Source organism: Notolabrus celidotus, chromosome 20, assembly GCF_009762535.1.
Source record: "Notolabrus celidotus isolate fNotCel1 chromosome 20, fNotCel1.pri, whole genome shotgun sequence".
Classification (NCBI taxonomy): domain Eukaryota; kingdom Metazoa; phylum Chordata; class Actinopteri; order Labriformes; family Labridae; genus Notolabrus; species Notolabrus celidotus.
The window spans coordinates 24032102-24055732 of NC_048291.1; the positions used below are offsets into that span (position 1 = coordinate 24032102).

General features: G+C 42.7%; 1 protein-coding gene across 1 annotated transcript in view; it reads left to right on the forward strand.

Annotated features, from left to right (window-relative positions):
* The first annotated feature begins 585 nt into the window (after window positions 1–585).
* Window positions 586–23631, forward strand: part of cacnb1 (calcium channel, voltage-dependent, beta 1 subunit) — a 36090-nt gene continuing 13044 nt past the window's right edge. Inside the window, exons 1-6 of the mRNA XM_034712088.1 lie at window positions 586–877; window positions 5913–5999; window positions 21894–22013; window positions 22097–22219; window positions 22759–22895; window positions 23388–23455. Coding sequence (XP_034567979.1) covers window positions 788–877; window positions 5913–5999; window positions 21894–22013; window positions 22097–22219; window positions 22759–22895; window positions 23388–23455 — 625 coding nt within the window. The 5' untranslated portion in view covers window positions 586–787. The remainder of the gene's footprint in view (window positions 878–5912; window positions 6000–21893; window positions 22014–22096; window positions 22220–22758; window positions 22896–23387; window positions 23456–23631) is intronic.

Sequence of the window (23631 nt, forward strand, 5' to 3'; positions counted from 1 at the left end):
TATTGGACCTTAATCTTTTTTCTTTCAGTGGATTAAAGTCAGACTTCTGAGAAAAATTCAGAATTCTCAGATTAAAGTCAGAATTCTGAGATTAAATTTGGAATTCTGACTTTTTTCTCAGAATAAAAAAACAATTTTGTTGTCAGTGGCCCTAATCCTCATGCGTGGAATTACATATTTCAACTGCACCAAAATATTATAAATTAGCCAAATAATTTTTCAGAAGGCAGACAATTTAATTTATTTAACTAATGATATATATATATATAAGTATGTGTGTGTGTGTGTGTGTGTGTGTGTGTGTGTGTGTGTGTGTGTGTGTGTGTGTTAGATATGCTTATGTGTTACCTCTTTAATTTTAATTTTAATTGCTAATACATTTTTAATAATTGTTACTTTATAGGCTCTTGTTTGCTTTATATATTTCTTTTGCACTGTCTACTCTGTTACTGTGACACTTGAATTTCTCCGTGTGGGACGAGTAAAGGAATCTCTTATCTTACATTATATCACTTGTAGTTTTATTATGAAAGCTTTTACCGGATGTAGTATTGCGTCATTCCTTGGACTTTACAGTAGTGTAAAAAGCCTGGTGCGCCAGCTCGTAACGCTATAGGCTGGAGGGAGGCAGCTGTTGCCATTATTTTATCAGCCAGCACAGATACACCAGTGGCTTCACCCTCCAAGAAGAAACAAAAAAAAAAAAAAAAGAAAAAAGAAAAAGATGAGTCAGGCGACACCATCATAAACACACGAAACTGAAAATAGATTTTAAAAAGTTAAATCAATGGTACAGAAAAGTAGTATGTCCAGGACGCCTTCGACCTCAACCCAGGAGATCCAAATGGACATGTTCGACCATCATCCACACACACAGGTAAGAACAAGACACAGAGAAGCTGTTCTGTGATGACAGACAGATGACAAGACTGGGGAAACTATTTTACATCCTCTGTACAGACTGTTTTTATGTCGAGGAAAGGTTTTCACTTTTGAGGATTAACAGGTTGTTCCGTGGAGAAGTCGCTGTTTTTATCACCGGGAGTCTGTGCGCCGATTCAAGCCTGAATTTACTGATTTATAAAAAGACAGACTGGCCTGTAATGTCAAGTTTTATGGATTCTGATTTGTGATTTTATCTGGAACTGATTAAAGCGTTGGTTTTAATATGTCATCCATGCGTAATTATAAGAAAGGACATGATGTAACGCTTATTTTACGCTTTCCGCTCATTGAGTCTGTATGAAAACCACGCCTTTCCTTAATTAATCAAACATTTAAAGCTTCTGCATCAATGTGAAGGAGCAGTGAATCTGACATCTGAAGAGATGTGCCACAAAAACATGTAAAGTGGAAGTTTACGCATGTCTGTCGGAGGGATTTTGGAGCTCAGTGTTTTTTAAATCAGATCTGTCTTCAGTCAGAAAATGTTCATCTACTCTAAATTATCTACCTGAAAGTGTTTCTCCCCTTTCACTTACAATTGTATCTGCTTTCAATGGTGTCACTCTCCTTTGCAGCCACAAATAGGCTGTTGCTGTTAGGAAGTGACATGATGTCGTGGGCATGTTTAGTCATAACACTTTAAATGGATAAAAAATATAAATGTTGCGAATATCTAGAACAAACACACCCACGCTGAGCTCGTTCATTGTCTCTCTGGAGAAAGGAGAAGAAGAAAAAAACACCTCACCACAGACAACCAACGCTTAAAACCATGCCAAGTCCTGCTCTCTCCTCTGTACTCCCACTCCTCCCTGCTCCTTCTCATCCCCCTCTGCTCTCCTCGATCCCTATCCTTACACTTTTTTTTATCTCCATCCTGCTCTCATCATCTCACCTCATCCTATCTGTTTTTAGAAGTCAGATCACCGTGGTGAGAAACAGATGGACCCCCTGTTTGTGCCAGGCAGCAGGGAACAGTGTGTGTGTGTATTTGTGTGTGTGGCACCTCTGATCAATTAGATATAAAGTTCAAGCAGACCTGCAGCGGGTCATGCTGGCTTATGTATTTATAACTCTGACAAGCAGCGAACAGCATTTCTAATATCCTGAAGGAGATGGTCGGAGTTTGCTACCCAGCACAACACCACAGAGGAAGAAATGAGCTGCAAAAGAGCTGATCCGAATTCAGCGCCTGAGGGTCGCTCAGATTAAAGATGGTGTAGCTGAAGGCTGTCAGATTGTAGATCAGTGTGGATATGCGCTTAGAATAATGTGGAGTGGAAGAATGGACTGGAGTATACATCCATACAGTCGTGATATCGTGCACCCTGTCACCCTCAAACCTCCACCCACCACCCTCCAACATCCACCATCCACCCTCTGTGCTCCCTGCAGCCAAACACAACACCCTCTTTAATTATACTCTTAATCTGGGAGGATGTTTACCAACAGGAAACCTCCCCTCCCTGCTTCCTATGGCATTTCCCTGCCCTTTGTCGATAGGAACTCACCCTGATCGTAGGGACCCCTGCATTCACACTCATGTTTACAAACCCACCTGCACCCACACACATTCCCTTAATGTATTCGCTAATTTTTGACAGCAGCGCCACCGAAACCAGAACATCTTTAAAGACGTTAAAAGGGCTTTTAAGACCTTTTGTAGCTGTGATCTCTATCTGTTACAACGTTTTATTGGGCTGTTTATTTGCTGAAATATCTGATGGTGCAAGAGCGGCTGCAGCAGGGAGAGCATCCACAGAGTAATTATGTTGTCTACATCACTTATCTGCAAACAAAAACAGACATCAATGTAAAAACGAGGACTAAAACTGTCCACTGCCTAAATTAAGATCTGCAGAGCTAATTCCATGTCGACTAAACCCTGATGTCCTTTATTCAACCTGTTGTGCACTCACAGATCTTTGTTATTCACATATTGGTTATACTCTAACCTAAATTTGTCTCACCTGGATTAGTGATAACAAATGTTAAAGCAGGTTCATATGACTTGAGATTGGAGGAGGTGTGACAGCTGTATTCACACATGCACCAAACTCCTGGAAGTTTCAGAAGTTTCAAGGTGGACTCTGCAGGTGGAAACACAAACCTCCAAATTTATCAACCTGGCTTTACCTGCAATTTTCCCTGCCAGCCCCTAAGTAACAATCACACAAGTAATCGGTGTAAGCTGATGTGAGAACCACGTCCGTAAATATCAGAAAAATTATCCTCAAGCGAGGTGACGGGTGTGATGTTTATATCATGCAACCATTGCACGATGAATGCTCAACAGGTGCGGTCTAATGAAGCTGTAAGTTCTTGTTATTCTCTCATGCTCATCACCATGTCTCTCCTCCACTCTCTGGTTGGTTCTGTGAATACGTTTGTTACATGAAGCATCACTACAAAAAGCTTTACACAGTGTCCCTTTTACATCATGTCCTGCCCCCTGAGTGCTCCCTGCATCACCTTCTTAACGCTCTTTGTGATGGTGCAACTACGGAAAATTTCAGGAGCAGGCTGTTCCGAACTGTTTCTAGAGATTTCCAGGAGTGTATGTGCAATAAGGGCCAGACAGTCTGGACAGAAAGGTGCACCCCTTTTCAAACAGTCTTAATCAAAAGCTGGATGGACATTAAATAATTCCACCTGGTTTAGCTTTCTGTAATCAAAGGTTCGTTTAAAAGCGAGGCACTGAATACACAGTCCTCTTCATGTGCATTAAGTACACAGCCAAAGTGAATCAAAAGCTCCAAAGAGGCTTTGGCAGTCTGGGTTACTCAGATAAAGTGGATACTTTCCAAAGTTGTGGCCTTTTTAGTGTAAAATTCAGTCTTTGGGTTTCCCTGAGATTATTTTCCAGAGAGCTGCAGAGGAGAGATAGCAGAGAAATACGCAACCCTCTGAATCTGTCAAACTCAAACAGCTGAAGCCTCAATTTAGCGTCAGATTAAGGGTGTAATACGTCTTTATGAGGACTGTAGGTTTTTCCCCAGTATGTTATAAAGGAATCTCTTCCTGTACAGTAGGAACTGGAGCAAAACATGCATTCTCTGTTTTGCATTTTCAAGTCTGATATAGTTAAAAAGTATGATTCTTATTTTCCAACTCCATCAGAATATTTAACACTTAAAGGGTAAAGACAAACTAAACTAAGCAGCATCATCTGCACACTCATAAGCTAACACAACTTTGTGTGAAAAGTCGTGATTCTTCAACACAACTTTTTCAGTTGGCGTAGGTGGAAACAGTTGCCAGCAGGGATGCCAGTTGCACATCTCCATCTTTTTCTCTCTCCTCCCATCATCACCCCGAGTTTAAATTCAAGAAGTAAGAAAGCGTTCATGTAGAAGTTTTAAACTCAGTAATAGTCAGTTAGTGTTTTCATCATGTCATTCAGCAGCAGTAAATCAAGCTGAGCTCTCAGGGGCCGGATACATTATCTTTTGCTCTCCAGGAGGCAGAAAATGAATTCAAATGAATTCCTGAGTGAGTGACAGATGTGTGTTTTTCTTTTATCTGCTCACGCTGGAAACCCCTCGGCTGTTGTGTTTTTGTGTCGCATCAGTTGGTCGCTGGCGTAACAGGTCATGTTTGTTTAAAGGCAGGCAGGGTGGCGTCGTTCATCCGAGGGCCTTGGTGTGCCCGGGCCGACGTGATGTGACAGTTACAACAAAATACTGAGCAGAGGAAGGATCATCACTTTTAACCCGTCGCTGTTTCTGTACCACTGATCCAGGAACAGATATTTTGGCATATTTGTGTTTACATAAGTTTACCTGTGAGTGTGTTTAAATGTCAGGTCAGTTTGCTATATAGTTTGGAGATATGTTAGGGAGGATATTTAGCATGCATTTTCACAGCTTTGATCAACTCTAAATCATCCAATGTGGCGACGCAGACGAGCTGGACAGACTTTTGGTTTACACCACCTTCAACTGCAGGGACACCTGTGATGATTAAGAGTTGTGTAAGCTGTGCAGATGGACACAGAACCTCTGCAGACTTTGTTTGAAGCCAGTGGTCTCGTCGCTGCATTTACAAAGAGCTGACAGAAGTTTGAAGCGAAACTGAAGCTGAATCCATCATGAGTTCGCTTGATAGAATCGCCATCGACGAAACAATTCCCACAGCTCAGACGTGCCACTTTGCCACTTCACCGCTCGCCTCTCTCTGGTCTCAAACTGCTGTCGCTGTCTTTGGGTAACTTTTGAACAAACAAGCAGGAAAAGCTGCAAAAGCTCCAACATAGGCCTTTAGTATGTGCTATTCACAGCTTCTAGGTTGGGATCTGAGATGTCTTGTTGATCTACATGTGACCATGATGTTCCAGAGGCTTAAATACACAAGTGCATGCTGGGTCATCAGTGTCTGTGTCTGTGTTGAAACGTGCAGATGTTGGTGTATTTTCATTCTTATGTCAAACATCAGTTCTCTCTTTCCCGCTGTATAAGCAGTGCAGCCCGAGCCTCCTGATTACCAACAAATGTGATTAGTCTGCGTTGTGTAACCATGGCAATGTGGGCCGGGTGGGCTCATAATGCAATGTGAATGTGTGGCCTCGGTCCAACCCTGATAGGCTGTTTGCCAGGGGTCCTCCAATCAGATTACGAGGTCCCAGTTTGCATCAGAACATGAAAAATGACAAGTAATGGAGGCACAGCGAGCGTGTTCTTTCTGGTGGACTTCCTGTCCGGTCTGAGGCTCACGCTGGTTTTTCTCTCTGTCTGATGCATCATCATATTCAGGAGCTTCTACAAACCCTGGGTCAAATGTTAATGTCTGTTATGCTCGCAGGAAACAAGGTTCTGATCCAGGATACAGTGTGTCAGGACAAGTCATTAAAGAGCATTGTAATTAAAAGTAATAAAACTTTTTGTCTCTCTCTCTTCTCTTCCAAACCTTCCTCCTCCTCCTCCTCCTCCTCCTCCTCCTCCTCCGACCTCCGACCTCTCCGCTTCCAGGGAAAGTACGCCAAGAGGAAGAGCCGATTTAAGCGCTCGGATGGAAGCACCTCCTCTGACACCACCTCCAACAGCTTTGTCCGACAGGTAACATTTCACCCTTAATCCTTCCTGCAGCACGCTAATTCAGGTGTGAGACTCATCTCATCTTTCCAACCGTTAATTTAATGAGGATTCAAATGAAAGTTTAATGAGGTCGAAGTGAGGACTGTTAATGCCGGGGACTCAGCAGCTCCATGCAGAGGTTTGCATCCTAGAAAAAAAGTTTCAACTTACTGCAGCAGAAGTTTAATGACTTTTTAAAAATGTATATCTTTATCTTGAATCCCTCTTTTACTGTTGCAAGAAGAAAAGCATCCCCACAATTATACCTGCTTCTTAGAGCATCAGGAGAGATTAGTTTTATCAGTTGCACATCTTAAAACAAGGATGTATACCTACATTTCATTCATTTTTCATCTTTGCATTTATAATTTTTAGAATTTATATTTTGAACAAGTTAGCTTGTAATTTGACCTTAATGATTCATTAGCCTCTATGATGGTTGCAGTTTTATTCAGTTCCTGTTTCTGTCCTGTGTCAGATCTAACAGAATACATCTCCAAGCTGTTATTACGATACAGGACAATTTGATAAACTTTATTGACTCTGTAGAAAAAATTGTCTCAAGGACTCGAGTGCGTCACAAACTCAGCTGTCTCAACAGTTACTGCTGAATGGAAATGATCAACACAAACAGTAGTCCACATGTAAACAGAGAGACATACCAATGAACACTACTAACAACGTGTGCTGGATATTAGTCATCATGTACGTTGAGCAGAACATTAAACATCCATTTGATGCATCGATGAAGCAAACACAAGGTTTTATTTTTTTTACAGTTTGAAGGTTTTATTTTGTCATTGTGTTTATATACTCAGCCCACATGTTCTTCTATGTCCAGGATCAGAGTGCACAGTAGGCTTGTTCGTTGTTATAGCAAAAAAGGAACAAAATAAAAACATTTTTTACCCTAAGATCCTCAGGCATGAAATATTCATTAGAATTAAAATAATAAAAAATGATAATAATAATAATAACAATAATAATAATGATAATAATAATAATATGTTGTTATGTTCAACACCATTCTAGAACAGAGGTCATGAAGTGCTTTAAAAAAGGTTTTAATTAATTAAATTAAATTAAATCAAATTAGAATAAATAAACAAATGAAATTTTAAAAATAGTTATGATCATAATAATATACGGTCTAACTTTTCTCTATATACTCTATATTTTTGCTGAAAAATTGTAGTGTTTAATTCATATTCTTATGTTACGCTTCAACATTTCCACGTTCTTAAAGACTTAAATCACCTTAATTAAATTCTAAGCCGTGGAGGATCTTTTCCTTTCTGCAGAATTACCTCATCTGAGGTTTTTTTCTGCATGATTTCCTCTTTTCATGAACCTGAAGTTTAAATCTGCTGCTTGGATTTCAGTCAGACATATGTATGAAACTGAAGGACCTGACCGATCACGCTGCAAAGATCAAATATATCAGTTAATAAAGGACATGAGGTTTATGATTGTCACGGTGTAATACAGAAAGTCTACACGACTAAAAGAAAACTGTCTCTGATCTAAGAAAATGGATCTCACTGCAGAGACTCAAGGTTTTATTTGCCCCTCAGTTTTTCTAGCAGCTGTTATCACTGCATCGTTATTCGTCTTAGTTTATCTGCTCTGTCCAGTTCTTTCTCGATTGTTCCACCGTAACACAGGAAACAAAAACCCTTTATTTCTTGTCTTTGAGGAGCGTTTCTTTCTCTCCACACCTGTGTGAATGTCTCAGACATCCCACACTCTCATCTCACACCTTTAAATGGCTTTGATAGCATCTGGGTAACAACAGCTAAACCCCTGAGACTACAGCCACACGCGCAGCTTTGTTGTGACGGAGTCAGAGCTGGAAGACAAACGCAGAGATTCCTCCGGGGATCGGATTGGGATTATCTGTCCCCAGGTGTTAGACTCACCACTCACCACTCACCACTCACCACTCCCTTCTGACCCTGACTCCCCTTCCGTCTTTACATGAAGATATGTTTGGAGGAGCTAGTAGCATCTTTTTCTTCCCAAGATGCCGCCTTGCTTAGAGTCCTTCTTCGTCTCCTCTGGGAGTTTAGGAAGCAAGGTTAAAGGCATCACACACTCGCCTACCATGCTGCTGTCTTGTCTGGACATGACATTTCTCAAAGCCTCCCTTTTTCCTTCTGACCTCATGATTTGTGAGAGGAAATGATTTGCCCCTGTGCTGAATGACATTTACCTGTACGCTGCTGTTGTTCCTGGAGGAAAAGAAAAAAAATCCCTGTTGGTGACCGTGGGGAGCTGATGTCTCCTGCGGTTTCCAAAGGTTAGCTGCATCCTCACCAATACACATCACCCCTCCCTACGCCTCGTACTTCATTAACTCCACGACTCGGCTCGCAGGAGGACCACGTGCACAGGGGCCTGCAGGTTAGCCAGGATTCATAATGGCTCATCCTGTAGAAAGAACTCATTACTCGTAGTAAGGATGATTTAACACTTCCTGCTGTCTCCACAGCATTTCACTCATCCAGGCCAGAAGACGAAATGCTGCTCGCAACCCAAAAATTGCTTCAGTAACTGAGCCTTCTAATGCATGAAGTATCTTTGTGCAATCCGTCGTACAAACTCAGACTCTGAAACCACGCTGAGGATAGAAAAATTGTCTGTTATCGCACAAAAAGCAGCTTACAGACGCACTGTAGGTTTTCTTACATGCAGTCTATTTTAGCCTCCCCTTGAACAACTCAAAGCAGAGCCCTGTATAGGCTTTACAGTCTCACACACACCTACACAAGAGCACACACACACACAAATACACGAGAGCCACAATCAGCCAACGGTAGAGCTGGCTGGTACACTCAGCCTGGTTTCCATGGTGACCGGGTCTGCTGAATCCCCCCCCCTTCCACTCCATGTGTGTGAGCGTGGTGGGATGGAGAGACGAAGGAGAGGATGTTTAGATGGGTTTGTGTTTGTGAGTGTGCGTGCATGCATGTGGATGCAGCGTACGTGTTTGTGCAGAGCCGGTTTGTGTGTCGAGTTCAGCAGAAACACACTCGGTCTTCAGTTCTGCAGAAACGGGCAGCTGCTGTCTGATGATGATGATGCTGCTGATGATGATGCTGTGTGAGACAGGCAACATGTCTGCTGTCCGTGCAGGAGAATGTGGGGAGAAACTGCCTTGTTGGAAAATGAATTGTGCTCATAACAAACCATCGCACTCATTACATACACAAAAGGCACAGAGGGGCAGTCACTCATGACGGCTGTGTCCTGGTTCAGTGGTTGCAGCTTCACACGAAGGACCACAAAGGAGCGTCCTTCTAAGCCTGAAGACCAGAGAGTCACTGCAGTTGAGACCAAGTGGCTACCTCCGGTCTCAAAATATGAAGCCCATGCGGAAGTGTTATAAACTGCAGTTCATTGAGCGTCCGCTTGAGGCTGGCTGCAGAAACACCGGAAACCACATACACACCAATTCACAAAAGAAGATCTTTGCAGAAGAAATAAACATGTTTACAGCCTGGTACAAAAACGGCTTGGGTCTACGTAGCTAATTTCTCTATCGGCACACACTGATATTAAGATTAGGGATAGACAGATTATCGGCGCCGATATTCGGCATTTTGATGCATATCGGCATCGGCTTTTATAAAAAATCCGACGGCCGAAAAGAGATCAATTTAAAAAACTGGGTTATTTTGGCTCAAAATTCACTAAATCACGTGGCAGAAATGACCCCGTCTGCAGAAACCGTAGCCTAGCTTGCGTTCCATTTCTCCCTGCAGTTTCTCAGTGCAGGGGCCGAGCTGAGCAACATCCGTTGTGGCCCCTACAATTACTAGTGATTTAAAACTCATACAACCACACTTAAAAAAATCTAAGATATCCCCATAAAACTAAAGATACGTGAATGATTACCATTCCAGTTATATTGACATTTTGGAAAACTTTATTTGCTGTAGAAAACATTAGTGAGGTATTTATTTGTTTAAGTTTTCATTTATCTTTATAAGACATGCTGCTGAGCCTGGGAGCTCCCTGCACTTTGTGTTAGAATTTTAAAACAAAGATGTCTATTGTCTAAGATAAAAAAAACCTTTAACATGTTGCAAATATGAAAAGCTGTTTAATAAACATATGCTTAAAGGCATTTAAACTAAGTTAAGTGTTGGAGATTGTATTATTCAAAATTTTGACGCCAATATTTCCCCTTTTACTGCAAATGAATATCGGCTCCAAGTTATCGGCCTCCTTGACTACTAATAATTGGTATCGGTATCGGCCCTGAAAAAAACATATCGGTCTATCTCTAATTAAGATTACAATTTTTGTCCAAATAAGGACATGACTGACATGACAGACAGGCAGGATCTCATGGCTGTTGTCTAGGAGGCTCTTTACCTCACACTACGTTTGGTTGAGTTCAGCATTACCAATATGGCTCCCGCCGACGATTGGCTTTAAAACAGCGCTCAGGAACAGATGGGTGACGTCACTGATACTACGTCCATTATTTATACAGTCTATGGTTGAGACCCACAAAGACTAACAGTCTGCTACGGTCTTCAACGGCTTATGAAGCAAAACCACACCACAGTTTTTCTGTAACGAGAATATGCAAACTCCTCAGACAGATTGAACACCAGTGATAAACTCCATGATTCACTTCATCCAAACATCACGTGGAAGGAGAGGATGTGTTAGAAATATCTGTTACCTACACAGGTTTAACATCACTGACATTTTTGATGCACCACTGCAGCATTTGTAAAGAAGGCATTTGGACTTTTTAAAAGATAAAACTTGTGGTTACAAAGAGCACACCACCTTAAAGATGTCTGCAGAGACCCCGAGCTGACTCACATTTTGTCAGCCTTTAGCTGCGTCATTGTACCGCAGGGGAGCAACAGGATGTCAGGCTGTTAGGTGGAAACTTCACTGGGTATTAAAATGGCTCTTCAGTGTGTCTCATGCAGAGTAAATTTATCAGCAGTGCACTCCTCTCCAAAAAAATGACATTGAAACCTGTGAAAAATGAGACATTTCAGGTAAAAATCTGAGTCTCCAAAACTAACATTTCATCTGCATGTTGCTGTGAGTACGAGGTCCAGACATGTGATGAGAAATATTCTTATATACTTGATGATGAAGTAAAAAAACAGGGTGGCACAACTTGACTCTCTCAGGAAGTAGTCAGCGAAAAGCCTGCAACGGGTGTCCAACTGTCTGTCTGCACTCAAAGACTCTGAAACATGCGTCGAATCGTGGAGAGAGTTTTGACCAAACGTATAGTGCACAGCAGTTTATGTAAAGGAGATTTGAATCCACCAATATGGTCTGATTTTATCACCGGATTACCAACACCCATCACTTTTCCTCATGCTCCTCCAGAGGTAAGAACCTGTCCATGCCTGGCTGCTGTATCAAAGCTTTTAAAGGTTGAGATGTTAGAGGTAGAGAAGGAGGACTCCTGACAGTCCTGACAGATGAATCCAGCTAAGACCTCCATGTTGCTGCTGTGCTGGACTATATGAGGAGCCAGCTGGTGCATCTGCTCTCTGCTGTCCTGTTTTTCACCTTTTCCTCAGCGGACTCTTTAGTTATCTGCTACCGACAGAGGCAGGCAGTTATGAAGACGTTGATTGTGTCAAAGGTCGCCCTCTTGTGGACACACTGGACTCAGGGCACCAGCAGCACCTCCCAACCACACCTTTTTTATTTTTGAAACCAGTGCCCAGTTTGATTTGAGAGCTATTCTAGATGATAATAGACTTTGAGAAAGAATTATTAATCTGTGGTTGACAGTCTAATGCCTGGTTGCTTCAAAAAGTTACAGCCTCAGTTGCTCCCTTCTTGTCCTCCGTTCACTGCTACTGCTCTGAACCTGAGACTCTTCTTTCTACCTCCCCTCATATCCATTTTAATCCCCCGTCTGATACCTCTTTTCTGGGAGAGACACGGGAACACAAAGAGGAAGAGAGAGAGAGGGGCTGGGGAGAATGAGATCAGAGGAACAAGAGGCATAAAATAAATACAGAGGGAGAGAAAGAGAGAGAGAGGGGTGAGGAGGGGGGTTTCCCTGGACACTGCCCAGCCCCTCTCCCACGTCAGCGGGGGCATTGAATGGCTGACGGCTGCATACCGAGCCTCCTTCTGGGTCTCAGTGTGTTCATGTCCCTGTTTCTGCCCTGGCCTGGTCTAAATATATTTCCCCACTTTGCAAATGTAGCACAAGTCCTGCAACCTGACCCCCCTGCCCCTGCCCCCCCCGCCCCCCTACCACCCAAAGCCAGCTCCCTTCCTTTACACCGGGTTCACGTTCCTCTGGGTCGTATGGAAGGATGAGCGTGTGTGTGTGTGTGTGTGTGCGTGTGTGAAGGGGTTGGAGGTTAAGAGAGCGCTCTCCCGGTTTCACACACACGGCACTCTTTTCTAGCTTTCTCCCTCATCATACACACACATACACACACCAACACACACACACGGTCACTTCTGCACTTGACACACTAGTTGCCACTATCTCTCACACACGCACACACACATAACTCTGTCTGTGGACTTCGGCGTTGCCCCCTTGGTTTGCCGTGGTGTGGCGAGTGTGGCAAACGAGGTATGGAGAGGACTGAGAGGATTCAGAGGCCCGTCATGGTAAGAAGATCTGGATTAATCTAGAGTTTTCCCTGCGTCTGGCTGATCTGGACTTTGTGTTTGAGTCTCTGTGTGACGGTGTGGGTTAAGTTTTGAAGGTCCGGCTGACTCTTGTGCTCTGAGACATGAAATACAGAACTCCTGGTTGTGCTTTACCTTTTAGTTTTGCAACTTTCTTTCTGCGCTCCCCCTCTTGTGAATGTGATTCCATTTTGGGCCGGGCCACAGCTGCTGGGAAGGCGCTGGGTTTTTAATTAGACTTCCAGTCCCACCGGCAGCCTCCAATGCTATGTGCACCGCCTGCCTTGTGGCCGTGACGGGGGGCTTCTCTTACTGCTGTCCCCCTGTCTCAAACAGGCCGGGGCTGGAGCTTCAACTTCTGTTACTCCAAAATCTTACATCTTTGATGTTTGATGTGTGTTGTTTTAGCATTTTGTGCATTAAGGACTCGCTGGTTATTAGTACTGTAGTTTCATTTTTGCTTTCAGGCGGATAGTAATCATGATTTATATATTTAGGGCTGCAGACAGCACTTGTATTTAGCATGGAGCAGTCCAGTGTGTCAGCTGTTTTTAGATCAACTGTGAAGGATGAAAAAGGAAAAACTATCCAGCCATTCTTCCAATAGTTTGTCTCGTTTGTGTCGTCTAATCATCATGTATTGATCGACCACGTTCAATGAGGATATCAGTTTATCACATCATTGTTTTGTATGATATTTTTCCCAAATCAGAAAGCTGTTAAAGTTAGGACAATTGAAAGCTGCCTAAAGTGCTTCATGTTTTCATTATCAAACAACATGCACATTATTTCTCCAGTCATTCCCTCACATATGTCCTTTTGTAGCGTTGAGAGTCCAGTGTCGTTTTCAGGTTGCTTATTTTGTCCAAGCAGACGTCCAAAACCGGGAGCGTGAACTGTTACAGAAATACACATCAAAGAGACTCTAATCAAACTGTACCAGCTGAAAATATTGATCCATTTACAGCCTGTAGGATTTCTTTATCATATATATATATATATACACACTTTATGTGATGTTTCATAAATAGGTGCATACTTGAAATATACTTAACACAACTCAGGCTGGATGTTAACCCTTCAGCTCCCTGCTCTGCCTCTTGGTGGGCTGTTTTTGAGTCCCTGTGTCTTATTGATATGTGTGTTGAATTGTACTCAGCCTGATTGGACCGTCTCTTCCACTTACATGTGGTGTGTCATGCAGAATACATTATTTAGATAATGCTTGTTTCTTTAAGCAGTAAGGCTTTTCAGTCCTAAGTTTAAGAAAACAAGAAACACTCAACATGCAGGCCCAAGCTAATAACGGGTGTCTAAGCTGTTTCGTAGAGGTCTTAATTTTTATGAATATGAGGTCTGCTGAACAAAAGAAAAGGGAGGAAGCATGCAAAAAAAGTCAACTATTTCCTCGGTGTGGTTGTTAAAGGGTTGAGTCTAACGGTAATGATTCTACATAATTAGCATCTAATCAAGTCTTCAGTTTTAAATGTAGCTCCTGAATACCTCGACAGACTCAAAGTTTCTGAAAGGTTTCAGTTCTGATCTACACTACCAGTCAAAAGTGTGGAAACACCTTCTCATTCAAGGGTTTGTATTTATTGTAATTATTTGAAACACTGTAGATTAATACTGAAGACATCAAAACTATGAAAGAACATTTATGGAATTATTTAATTCACAAAAAAGTGTTAAACAAAGCAGAATATGTTTTATATTTTAGATTCTGTAAAGTAGCCCCCTTTTTCCTTCATGACAGCTTTGCACACTCTTGGTATTCTCTCAGTCTGCTTCATGAAGTGGTCTCCTGGAATGGTTTCTAACTAACATGAGCCTTGTCAAGAGTTCATTTGTAGAATGACTTGCCTTCTTAATGTGTTTGAGACCATTAGTTGTGTTGTTCAGAGGTAGGGTTAGTACACAATGGATAGCCCTATTTGACTACTGATGTAATCCAGATTATGGCAAAACCAGATTCATAGTTTTGATGTCTTCAGTGTTAATCTACAATGTTGAAAATAATTAAAATAAATAAAAACCATTGAATGAGAAGGTGTGTCCAAACTTTTGACTGGTAGTGTATATAATTAGCATTAAATCAAGTCGTCTGCATGCCCAGTTTTTAATGCAGCTCCTGAATACCTCGACAGATCCACAGTTTCTGTGAGGTATCAGTTTTTTTGTCAAGGCGTTTGTTCAGTGCAGCTTCCTGTTTCCACCCAACATTAAATCTCTCATGTATCAGGAAGGTTTGCCTTGCTGCACCAAATGAAAGACAGCTACATGTTTATATTCCTGGAATAAATTGTGGAGCAGTAATGCTGGGATATTGGTATCAGTGAAATGAGGTGTTGCGTTGGCAGTGTTTTCTGAAATTTTCAAATGTCATGCAGCACTAATCTTCTCTTAACTCCACACCTGAAATGTTTCTTCCTCTCACTCTCTGACATTATTTTTTAAATCTCTCTGCCCTAAATTGGCTGCCGGGTCGTGTTGTGAGTTTTTAGGAACACATTGTTCGGAGTTCCTCGTTGGCTTGTTTGTGAAAATGGGGATGTCAGGCCATGACTCATCTTTCCAGTCATCTCCCTCACTGTCCAGCTGGTTGCCATGACGCTGCTGTGACAGGAAAAAAAGAAAGAAATATGGCCTCTTTCAGCCGACGCCCCTCGAGCTCCAGACAGGAAATCTGTCCTTTGTGAGCCCCTCAGTTTGTAGAGATACCTGTTCTCATGTACAGTCTGCACTCAGCTGGTCTCTATCTTCACATGTTGCTCTCTGCTGACGGAGATGACATGTTGTGGTCTTTTTCTGAGGAGGAGGGATCAGCGATAAAGCAAATCAGAAAATGATGTTTTATATTATCTGTTCGTGTTTTTCACATTATCTCTGCTTTACATGTGCAGATATTTGTTATCTGTTTCAATATCAAGGCAGGGGTTAGCTGGATGAGATAGTAATCATTTATTCAATAGAAAGTCTGACAACACCTGCTGCTGTGGTCTTGTTGTTTATGGCAGGAGCAGATTCAAATCTTTGCCCTCTGCCCTGTTATCTGGAGTAACAACAGGAAGCCTCAGTGATGATTTCCTTTGTGCATAAAAAGGAGGAAGCTATTTTTATGCTGGTTGAGTGTGTTTCTAATCCTTTCTCAGAAGCTAATTTACTGTACTTTCAGTTTTAAATTCCCCTCCCCTCTTCTCCAAAGGTGCCGTTGCATCAGGCGAGCACTGTTAACTCATTTCCCTGCTGCAGGGTGACTCTTTTGCAACCTCATTATTCAAAGCACTTGTCTTCTGCTGGCCCGCCCTTACTCCTTATTCCATTACCCCCCCCCCCCCCCCCCTCCACTCTGTTGCTCTCTTTTTCTCCCCCTCCATTTATTCAATATCAATGCTAAGGGGGTGTAAATTCATCATGATGGCAGCACAGCAGAGCAGAGAACAGACAGAGAAACAGTCGGTTCATTCTCCGGATAATTACTGAGCCTCACCTCGTGCTGCTTCTCTTGTGTTTTCTTTAGTTTGGGACGATAAAGCACCTTCGATTTTGGAGTCTTGTTGGTGAGAACTTCAATTTCCGCCTCAGAAAAGATCTTAAAGGCCATAACATTTTGTTTATTGTTGTTGCTGCCATGTTATCCCTCTACATATTGACCAGTCTGAGGCCTCACGGCGTGAGAAAATGCCTCATTGATCACCTGTTGAAAAGCTTTTATGCAATCCCTCCATCGCTCATTCCCCATCAGGGTATTTTATCAGGGTCAGAGCAGCGAACGGTGCGAGAGCCATATTGTAATTTAAAGGATGGCTTTGAATTATTCTTCTATAGCAACATTCCTTCAATTTTCAGTGTTTGAATGTGCTAAAAAAATCTTTAAACTTCAAAAATCTAGTGGTAGCATGAAATGTGATGCTGCTACTCGATGATCTATATCTCCAAGACTGTTGAACCTGTCTGCATCATCTTTGGAGAGGATATCCTTGAGATGTTGGTCCTGATGTGGGCCATAAACTGTGAATTTTTGTTTGTGGGCGTGGTCATGATCGTGCAGTAAATTTGGATTTTGACATCATGTCTCACCATAAAACATCAACATATCATGCTTATGAGACGTCCAAGCCTGAACCATAGACTGTATAAATAATAGACGTAGTATCCATGACGTCACCCATCTGTTTTTGAAGCGCTGTTTTGAGGCCAATCGGCGGCGGCAGCCATATTGGAAATGTTGAACTCAACATAACTGCTGTGGAGCGAGTGTGACGTAAAGAGGTGGGCTTTGAGCCTCCTAGCCAACAGCTACAGTGTTCCCGCCTGTCAATCAAGTCAACTGTGCCTCTCATAATGGAAAACTTCTTATCTTAATATCTTCTATACCCCCCATACAGTGTGTGCCGATAGAGAAATGAGCTATCCAGACTACACTCTTTTTTTGTACCAGGCTGTAAACATGTTTATTTCTGCTGTAAAGATCAGCTTATTTGAATTGTTGTGTATGTGGTTTCCAGTACTTCCGAAAGCCAGCCTCAAGTGGACATTCGATGAACTGCAGTTTTTAACACATCCACATTGGCTTCAATTCTCAAGGTTGCTGCATGGCCTGAACACGTTATCTTTGAAAATCTGCCAAAAATACAGCTCCACCTACTGGCAACATGAAGTTACTGCCTTTACATAACCACTTAACTGTGAACTGAGAACACTGGTGATTTAATTTAGGAGCTTTGGGCTGCAGGGAGAGTGTACACGAATCTCATGTTGTGTTCAAAACACTAACTGACTGTTCTTGTTCTTATGAAGACACCACAGCACAAACAAACTCTGCGGCTTCTCCACACCCCAAACATTCACCACATCTCGACCCGCTCAGAGGTGCGAGCGTCCGTTCAACGCTCTTGCAGCTTTAATTTGCTATTGATTTCTGTATCTCCTTTTTTTATCCCCGTCCATATGCAGCCCTCTCTGCTCACCGCCTGTTATAAGCTGCAGAGACGGTTACTATGACACTGCCGGGGTCTCTAGTCTGGCACCACCAATGGGAAGGCGGCTCCGACGTCAGGTGACCTGTTGCTATTTTGAACGGGAGCTGTATGTGAAGTGAAGCAAGCTGCTAAATTAGAGACACAACTCATTGACGTGAGAAGAGAGGGAAGGGAAGAAATGAAAGGTGTAAGGCTGCTCTCTTGGTGTATCCACAGGTTGGAAATAGTGCAAACAGGTTGTCGTTATTTTAATCAGGATGCACCTTTTTTTAGATCAAAATACCGGCTTTGTGTCCAGCTCATGAATCCATCCTTTCCTTTCAGTCTTTCACTCTTTTTTTTCCATCTGGGTGTGTGTGACGTGAATCAACTGCGTGTGTGACTCAGATACAAGTGTTTTTTCCACACACATATTTACACAGACACACTCGGAGTCATCGCCTTTCCCTCCCACTCTTTTCCAGCTCTACATTTTGCCGCATCACTGACCTGTTGTAGCGAACCGGTCAGTCCCAGGTTGCTGCAGACGTCACTGTCACTGCTTGTTCTTTTATTATTGTCTCTAAGAATACCCTGGTGGGCTCCCTGTCAAGGTTTGCCAGCCATCACTTAGTGGGTGCTTACTGTTGGGATACACCTGTATGGTTTGAGATAATGACTCAGAGCTGGTAGGTGGAGGTGGCTGTTATTGTTCTCATTACATGCCGCATGCCACTCGCAGGATTATTCCTCCTACTACAGCGAGACGTGGGCGCACCGCTGCCAGCGTTTGAGTAAAATGAAACAGGAAGTACGGATGGTCTGTGGATGCCCGAGGACACGAGGAGTAGCTAGCCATCACCTTGGCAACAGGGAGTGTCTACATTTGGTGTACTGTTGCCAAGTCACAGAGAGCCTCAATAAGACCGGTGGCTGAGCTAGAATCAACAGTTGTGTTTGCTTTGTCATTTCAAGTCATAAAGAGACGCATGGATGGTAATCAAATGTACAAAAGGAGCGTAAATCAAACATAAAAGCACTTACAGGAACAATTAAGTGCTGCATGGATGCTTCATGACCCCATTTCTCTCTAAACACATAAAGACCTTTATGTTTATTACGGTGTTTATTCCCTTTGAAATGTTTCATTTTACAGATTCTTCATGGAGGATTTTGTTGTCATTTACTTTGTTCAGGCTGTTTAAAAAGAGCCAGTAAACGACAGGAGAGACTTTGGTGTGAGCTGTCGTCTGTATATAAAGATGGATGATGCATCGCCAGGTCATTCTGTTGTACAAAAATGAAGCCGACCCCAACACTATGACAGCAGGTGCTGACATCACTTTTGGAGTCTGGAGTCTGGGAAGCCCCTCCAAAAAGACCCTAACACAAATTTAACTTTACGACAAAACTGAGACGTCTACAGTGTGACAGCTTCTCTCCTTTGCTAACCAGGTGCAGCGCTGCATTTGTCAACAGAGCTGTCAATCATGATGTTGCACCCAATGTTTTTTTGTTGTTTTTTTAAAGATGTGTTTTTTGGGCATTTTTGCCTTTATTGAATAGGACAGATGAAGAGAGACAGGAAATGTGGGAGTAGAGAGTGGGGGAGGACCAAGCGTGCCGGACACGGCCCTGGTGGTGAGGCTTTCAGCAGTGTGACTGCCCCCTGGTGGCTGGCTGCAGTATAGGTCAAAAAATCCGTCTCCCCCAATCATTTGAATGGGGGAGCAGTCAAACTTTAAAAAATAAATACACGTCGTACGAATGTTTCTCACATCCGTATGCTGTGGTTATATGTAGTTAGTATGTGAGTGTTTTGTGTCCAAGGCCTCTTTTTTCTGAAAAGTTTATTTTTCTTTAGTTATTAGAGTTTAAAAAACGGGGTTTTACTTTGATTCACAGCCGCCGTAGAACGAAACTTCAAAGGACACACAGCGTCTTGTGACGTTACGCTGTAGGGCGGAGCTTATTACAAAGGCTTCACAGGCTCTGGCTGCACAATGGCGGCGCCCAGGAGAGGGATTTTTTGGCTTCAGAACTGTACAACGGGAGGAGGCGGAGCAACGCTGTCCATTTTTAATTACAGTCTATGGGGAGGACATGCAGTGAATGATCAGGCTGGAATCAAACCTGCGACCTCTGCGACGAGGGGCCATAGCCTCTGTATATGGGCGCGCGCTTGGATCGCTAGGCCAACGGTACCCCACAGCCAATGTTTTTAAGCATTAAATAACTGATTAAAACTAAGGCAAGGCTGCTTTATTTGTATAGCATATTTCATATATGAGGGCAACTCAATGTGCTTTACATTAAAACCTTAAAAGCATTGGAGACATTCAGACAAGCATGAAAGAGCCCAATTGAAATGACAAACAAAATAAAACAGAAAAGGATAATTAGAAATATATTAAAAGTAAATTTAAAATTTGCATTTAAAGTGAGTTAAAATAAGCTAAGATAGGAAGGCAATGGCAAATAAAAAGGTCTTAGTCTTTGATTTAAAAGAGGTGAGAGATGGAGCTCACCTACAGCTTTCAGGGAGTGTGTTCCAGATATGTGGTGCATAATGACTAAACACTGCTTCACCATGTTTCATTCTGACTCTAGGGACTGAAAGCTATCACAAAATGATGAAAACCATGTCTGAGAACTTTCAAAGTTTATCCCATCTGTTGTAAGTTTTTATTGTGCAAGGAATGAGCTTTACAGGACGAGGATGACCAAGTGACAGGTTAGACAAAATAACAAGGTAACAAGGCAACAAAGACAGTGAAGGTGATTCATGAAAAGGATCAACATGTCGAGAGGAAAGACAAATAGTAGGGGAGCTCTAAATCTTCAACTTCACTTTTGGGGTGTTGTTATGTCATCCATCTTTTTTTTTTTTACAGTAGTTGGCGGTAACTGCAACTCAAAATAGCATGTAAGACAATTAAAGATACAATGAAGTTCAGATGAGTCTGAGTAAAGTTTCCTCTGGTTATATCATCCCACTTATTCTTCATGTTCCAAACCTTGCAGCTGGAGTGTTAGCAATGTAGCTGCCAATGTAGCGTTCACTCCTTATAGCCTCAAGCAAAGAGCGGAAGGTCCAAAAGTTACACGTCTTTCTTTTTCAAAATTACTCATTATTTTACATTTTCTGAACCTTCAGTCTTCAGCCAAGTGAAATGCTTTAAATGGTTTAAACATGTTTCTAAACAAAGGCCACAAATTGTGTTTCTAAGCCAGCATCGACACTGGGATATCAACGTTGATGTTACAACATTAGAGACATTTCTCAGCCCTGTTACAGAAATATGAATGTATTCACTGACCTCATCATTTTTGATGTCTCACTACACATGTGCAGGGGATTTTTCTGCCTCATTACATATGGTGTATGTCATTTTTGCGCATTCTCACCTCTATTTTAAAAGCCCACACCTAGTGACTCACTTCTCCTGCCTGGCACATTCAGCTGTCCGCATTCTTGTCAGCACCTCCTACAAAGCGCCAGGCAGCCTGTCAGCGAGCGAGCCAGAAAGAGGGAGAGAGAGAGAAAGAGAGAGAAAAAAAAGACAGAAACAGCAAGAAGAGAACAAGTGGGATTGTTATATAAGTTAAACACTCAAACGTTTAAAAGTTCAGGCTGCCTCCCCTCTCTGCTGAGCGCTACAGTGGGCCCAGCGCTGCAGGCTCACAGGAGGCTCAGGTTTTTATTGTGGTATGGGTGTCTGGATGGGGGTCAGCAGCGGGGGTCAAGTTACCGAGCATGAGTGGTGGATGTGTTGGAAACTGTGGCCACTTCATGAGGAATATAGATCCACAGTTATATTATAAACAGTCATCGGGACATTTTTACTCCTCTTCACCTTTCCTGGCTCCGCTCGACACGCCCACGTACTAAATGTGCCGTACCTGTGCAAAAACATGAGCACCTTGGCCTCGCTGCACCTGCAGTGGAAATAACCGCCTGTTATTGTGCATCCTCTGCACCTCAAATTACACAGAGTCAGCTTTCATGTAATATGAAGGCCATGGTTCCTTTGTGTCAATGTAGGTTATGCTTCTCAAGGCAGTTTGACATTTAGCCACAAAAAACTGCAAAGGCGCAGACAAAGATTGGCCAACAAGAACACCTGGATTCCCTCAAGATGAACCAGAAGGTTTGGTTAGACATTCAGACTTTGATATATCTGTTTTCACTCCCTTCAGGTGTTGTTTCATGGACATGTGATGCACTTCTCTGCTCATCTTCATGTAAACTCATTGTGCATTTCAGGGCTCTGCAGACTCCTACACCAGCCGACCGTCGGACTCAGACGTGTCCCTGGAGGAGGACCCTGAGGCCCTGAGGAAGGAGGCTGACAGACAGGCTCTCGCCACACTCGAGAAAGCAAAGGTGAGAGATCAGCTGCTGAATTTTGTAGAATAGTTATCACAAGCTGCTGGTTGTATTTTAATATTTATCTGTCACATCTTCAGACCAAACCAGTGGCGTTTGCAGTGAGGACAAATGTCGGCTATAACCCCGGGCCCAGCGATGACGTTCCTGTGCAGGGCATGGCCATATCCTTCGAAGCCAAAGACTTCTTGCACATTAAAGAGGTATTAAAGTCGTGCTCATACACACTAGAAAATAGAAGATTTAACACACAGAGCTCTGCAGGCAACAAATGTAGAATATGATCTGTAACGAGGGGTCAATGCCTTCACATATCAAACTGTCTGCGGCTCATAAATGGTGCGAGGGAAAAAGAGAGCAACTGTAGGTTTTTGTTTGGAGACTTTGGCCTCTCCTAACAATTGGCAGTGATGGTGGGTGTGAATCCAGTGAAGGATCATGTTTTACTGCCACTCACGGCACTGTCTCCTTCTGTTTAAACTTCAGCCAGGCCTTGAGTGGGTGTTAGCAGTAACGAGAGCTGCAGTGCAAGCAGAATTGGGTGATCCAAACTTGCATAAAAATATTTTTGGATAAAAAAGTATTGCTTTTTACTTTCCCAACTTTGTGGTTTTGGTTGCTTGGAGCACTTTTAGCTTACATCAGACATGAAAAGTGGTTTAAAGAATTTTGGTGCAGCATTTAATGAAATAGTTGATTGTGTGTGAGTTTCACTGGCTCCCCGCTGTCTGTTTGTGAGCAGAAGTACAACAACGACTGGTGGATCGGGCGTCTGGTGAAGGAGGGCTGTGAGGTGGGCTTCATCCCCAGCCCGGTCAAACTGGAGAACACCCGTATGCTGCAGGAGCAGAGGATGAGACAAAACCGGCTCAGCTCCAGGTAACCCTGAAAATCCCCCAGCAGCAGCACCACAAACAACAGCCCCACTTTTTTTTTTCACATCTCAAACTGAGTCGCTTATCACCCACCAGGTAACATGAAACATCTAAAATAGAGAAAGAGTGAGTCACTGGATCCCTCTCCACAACTACAGTGTGTTTACTGTAGACCTCTGAAGCTCCGGCTTTAGATGTTCAAAAACTATTTGTCTGTTTGGACAACAGATTTCATGTTTCAGTGTGCTTTTGGAAAATACAGAATCATTTCCCCTCTTCACTTTGATCAAAGTCTGTGATGAATCATCAGCTCATCAATGCTTTTCTTACATCTTAAAATAGCAGTGTGTTTACAGCAAAGAAGTGATGATCAGTGTCCTCAAAAAGAAGGAAATCTAACAGCTGTTTCCCTAAATGTGTAAAAAGTTGAAGATGAATTCATAAACTGTCTTTCTGTGATTAAATGAAGTCATTCTGCCTCTTTCTCCTGTTACAGTAAGTCTGGAGGAAGCTCCAGTCTGGATGTTGCTACAGGAACACGCAGGCCCACCCCACCAGGCACAGGTGAGGTCAACAGAGAGAGTGAGACAGAGACAGAGAGAGAAAGAAAGAGAGAGAGAGAGGTGCCTGATTTTCAGATGAAGACTTTAATTGGTTTGTTAGTGAAGGATGATGATGAATCACGAGCACAGCGACTCACTGGGTCGCTGTGTGAAGCTAGAGAGGTCTAAGGAGGTCTG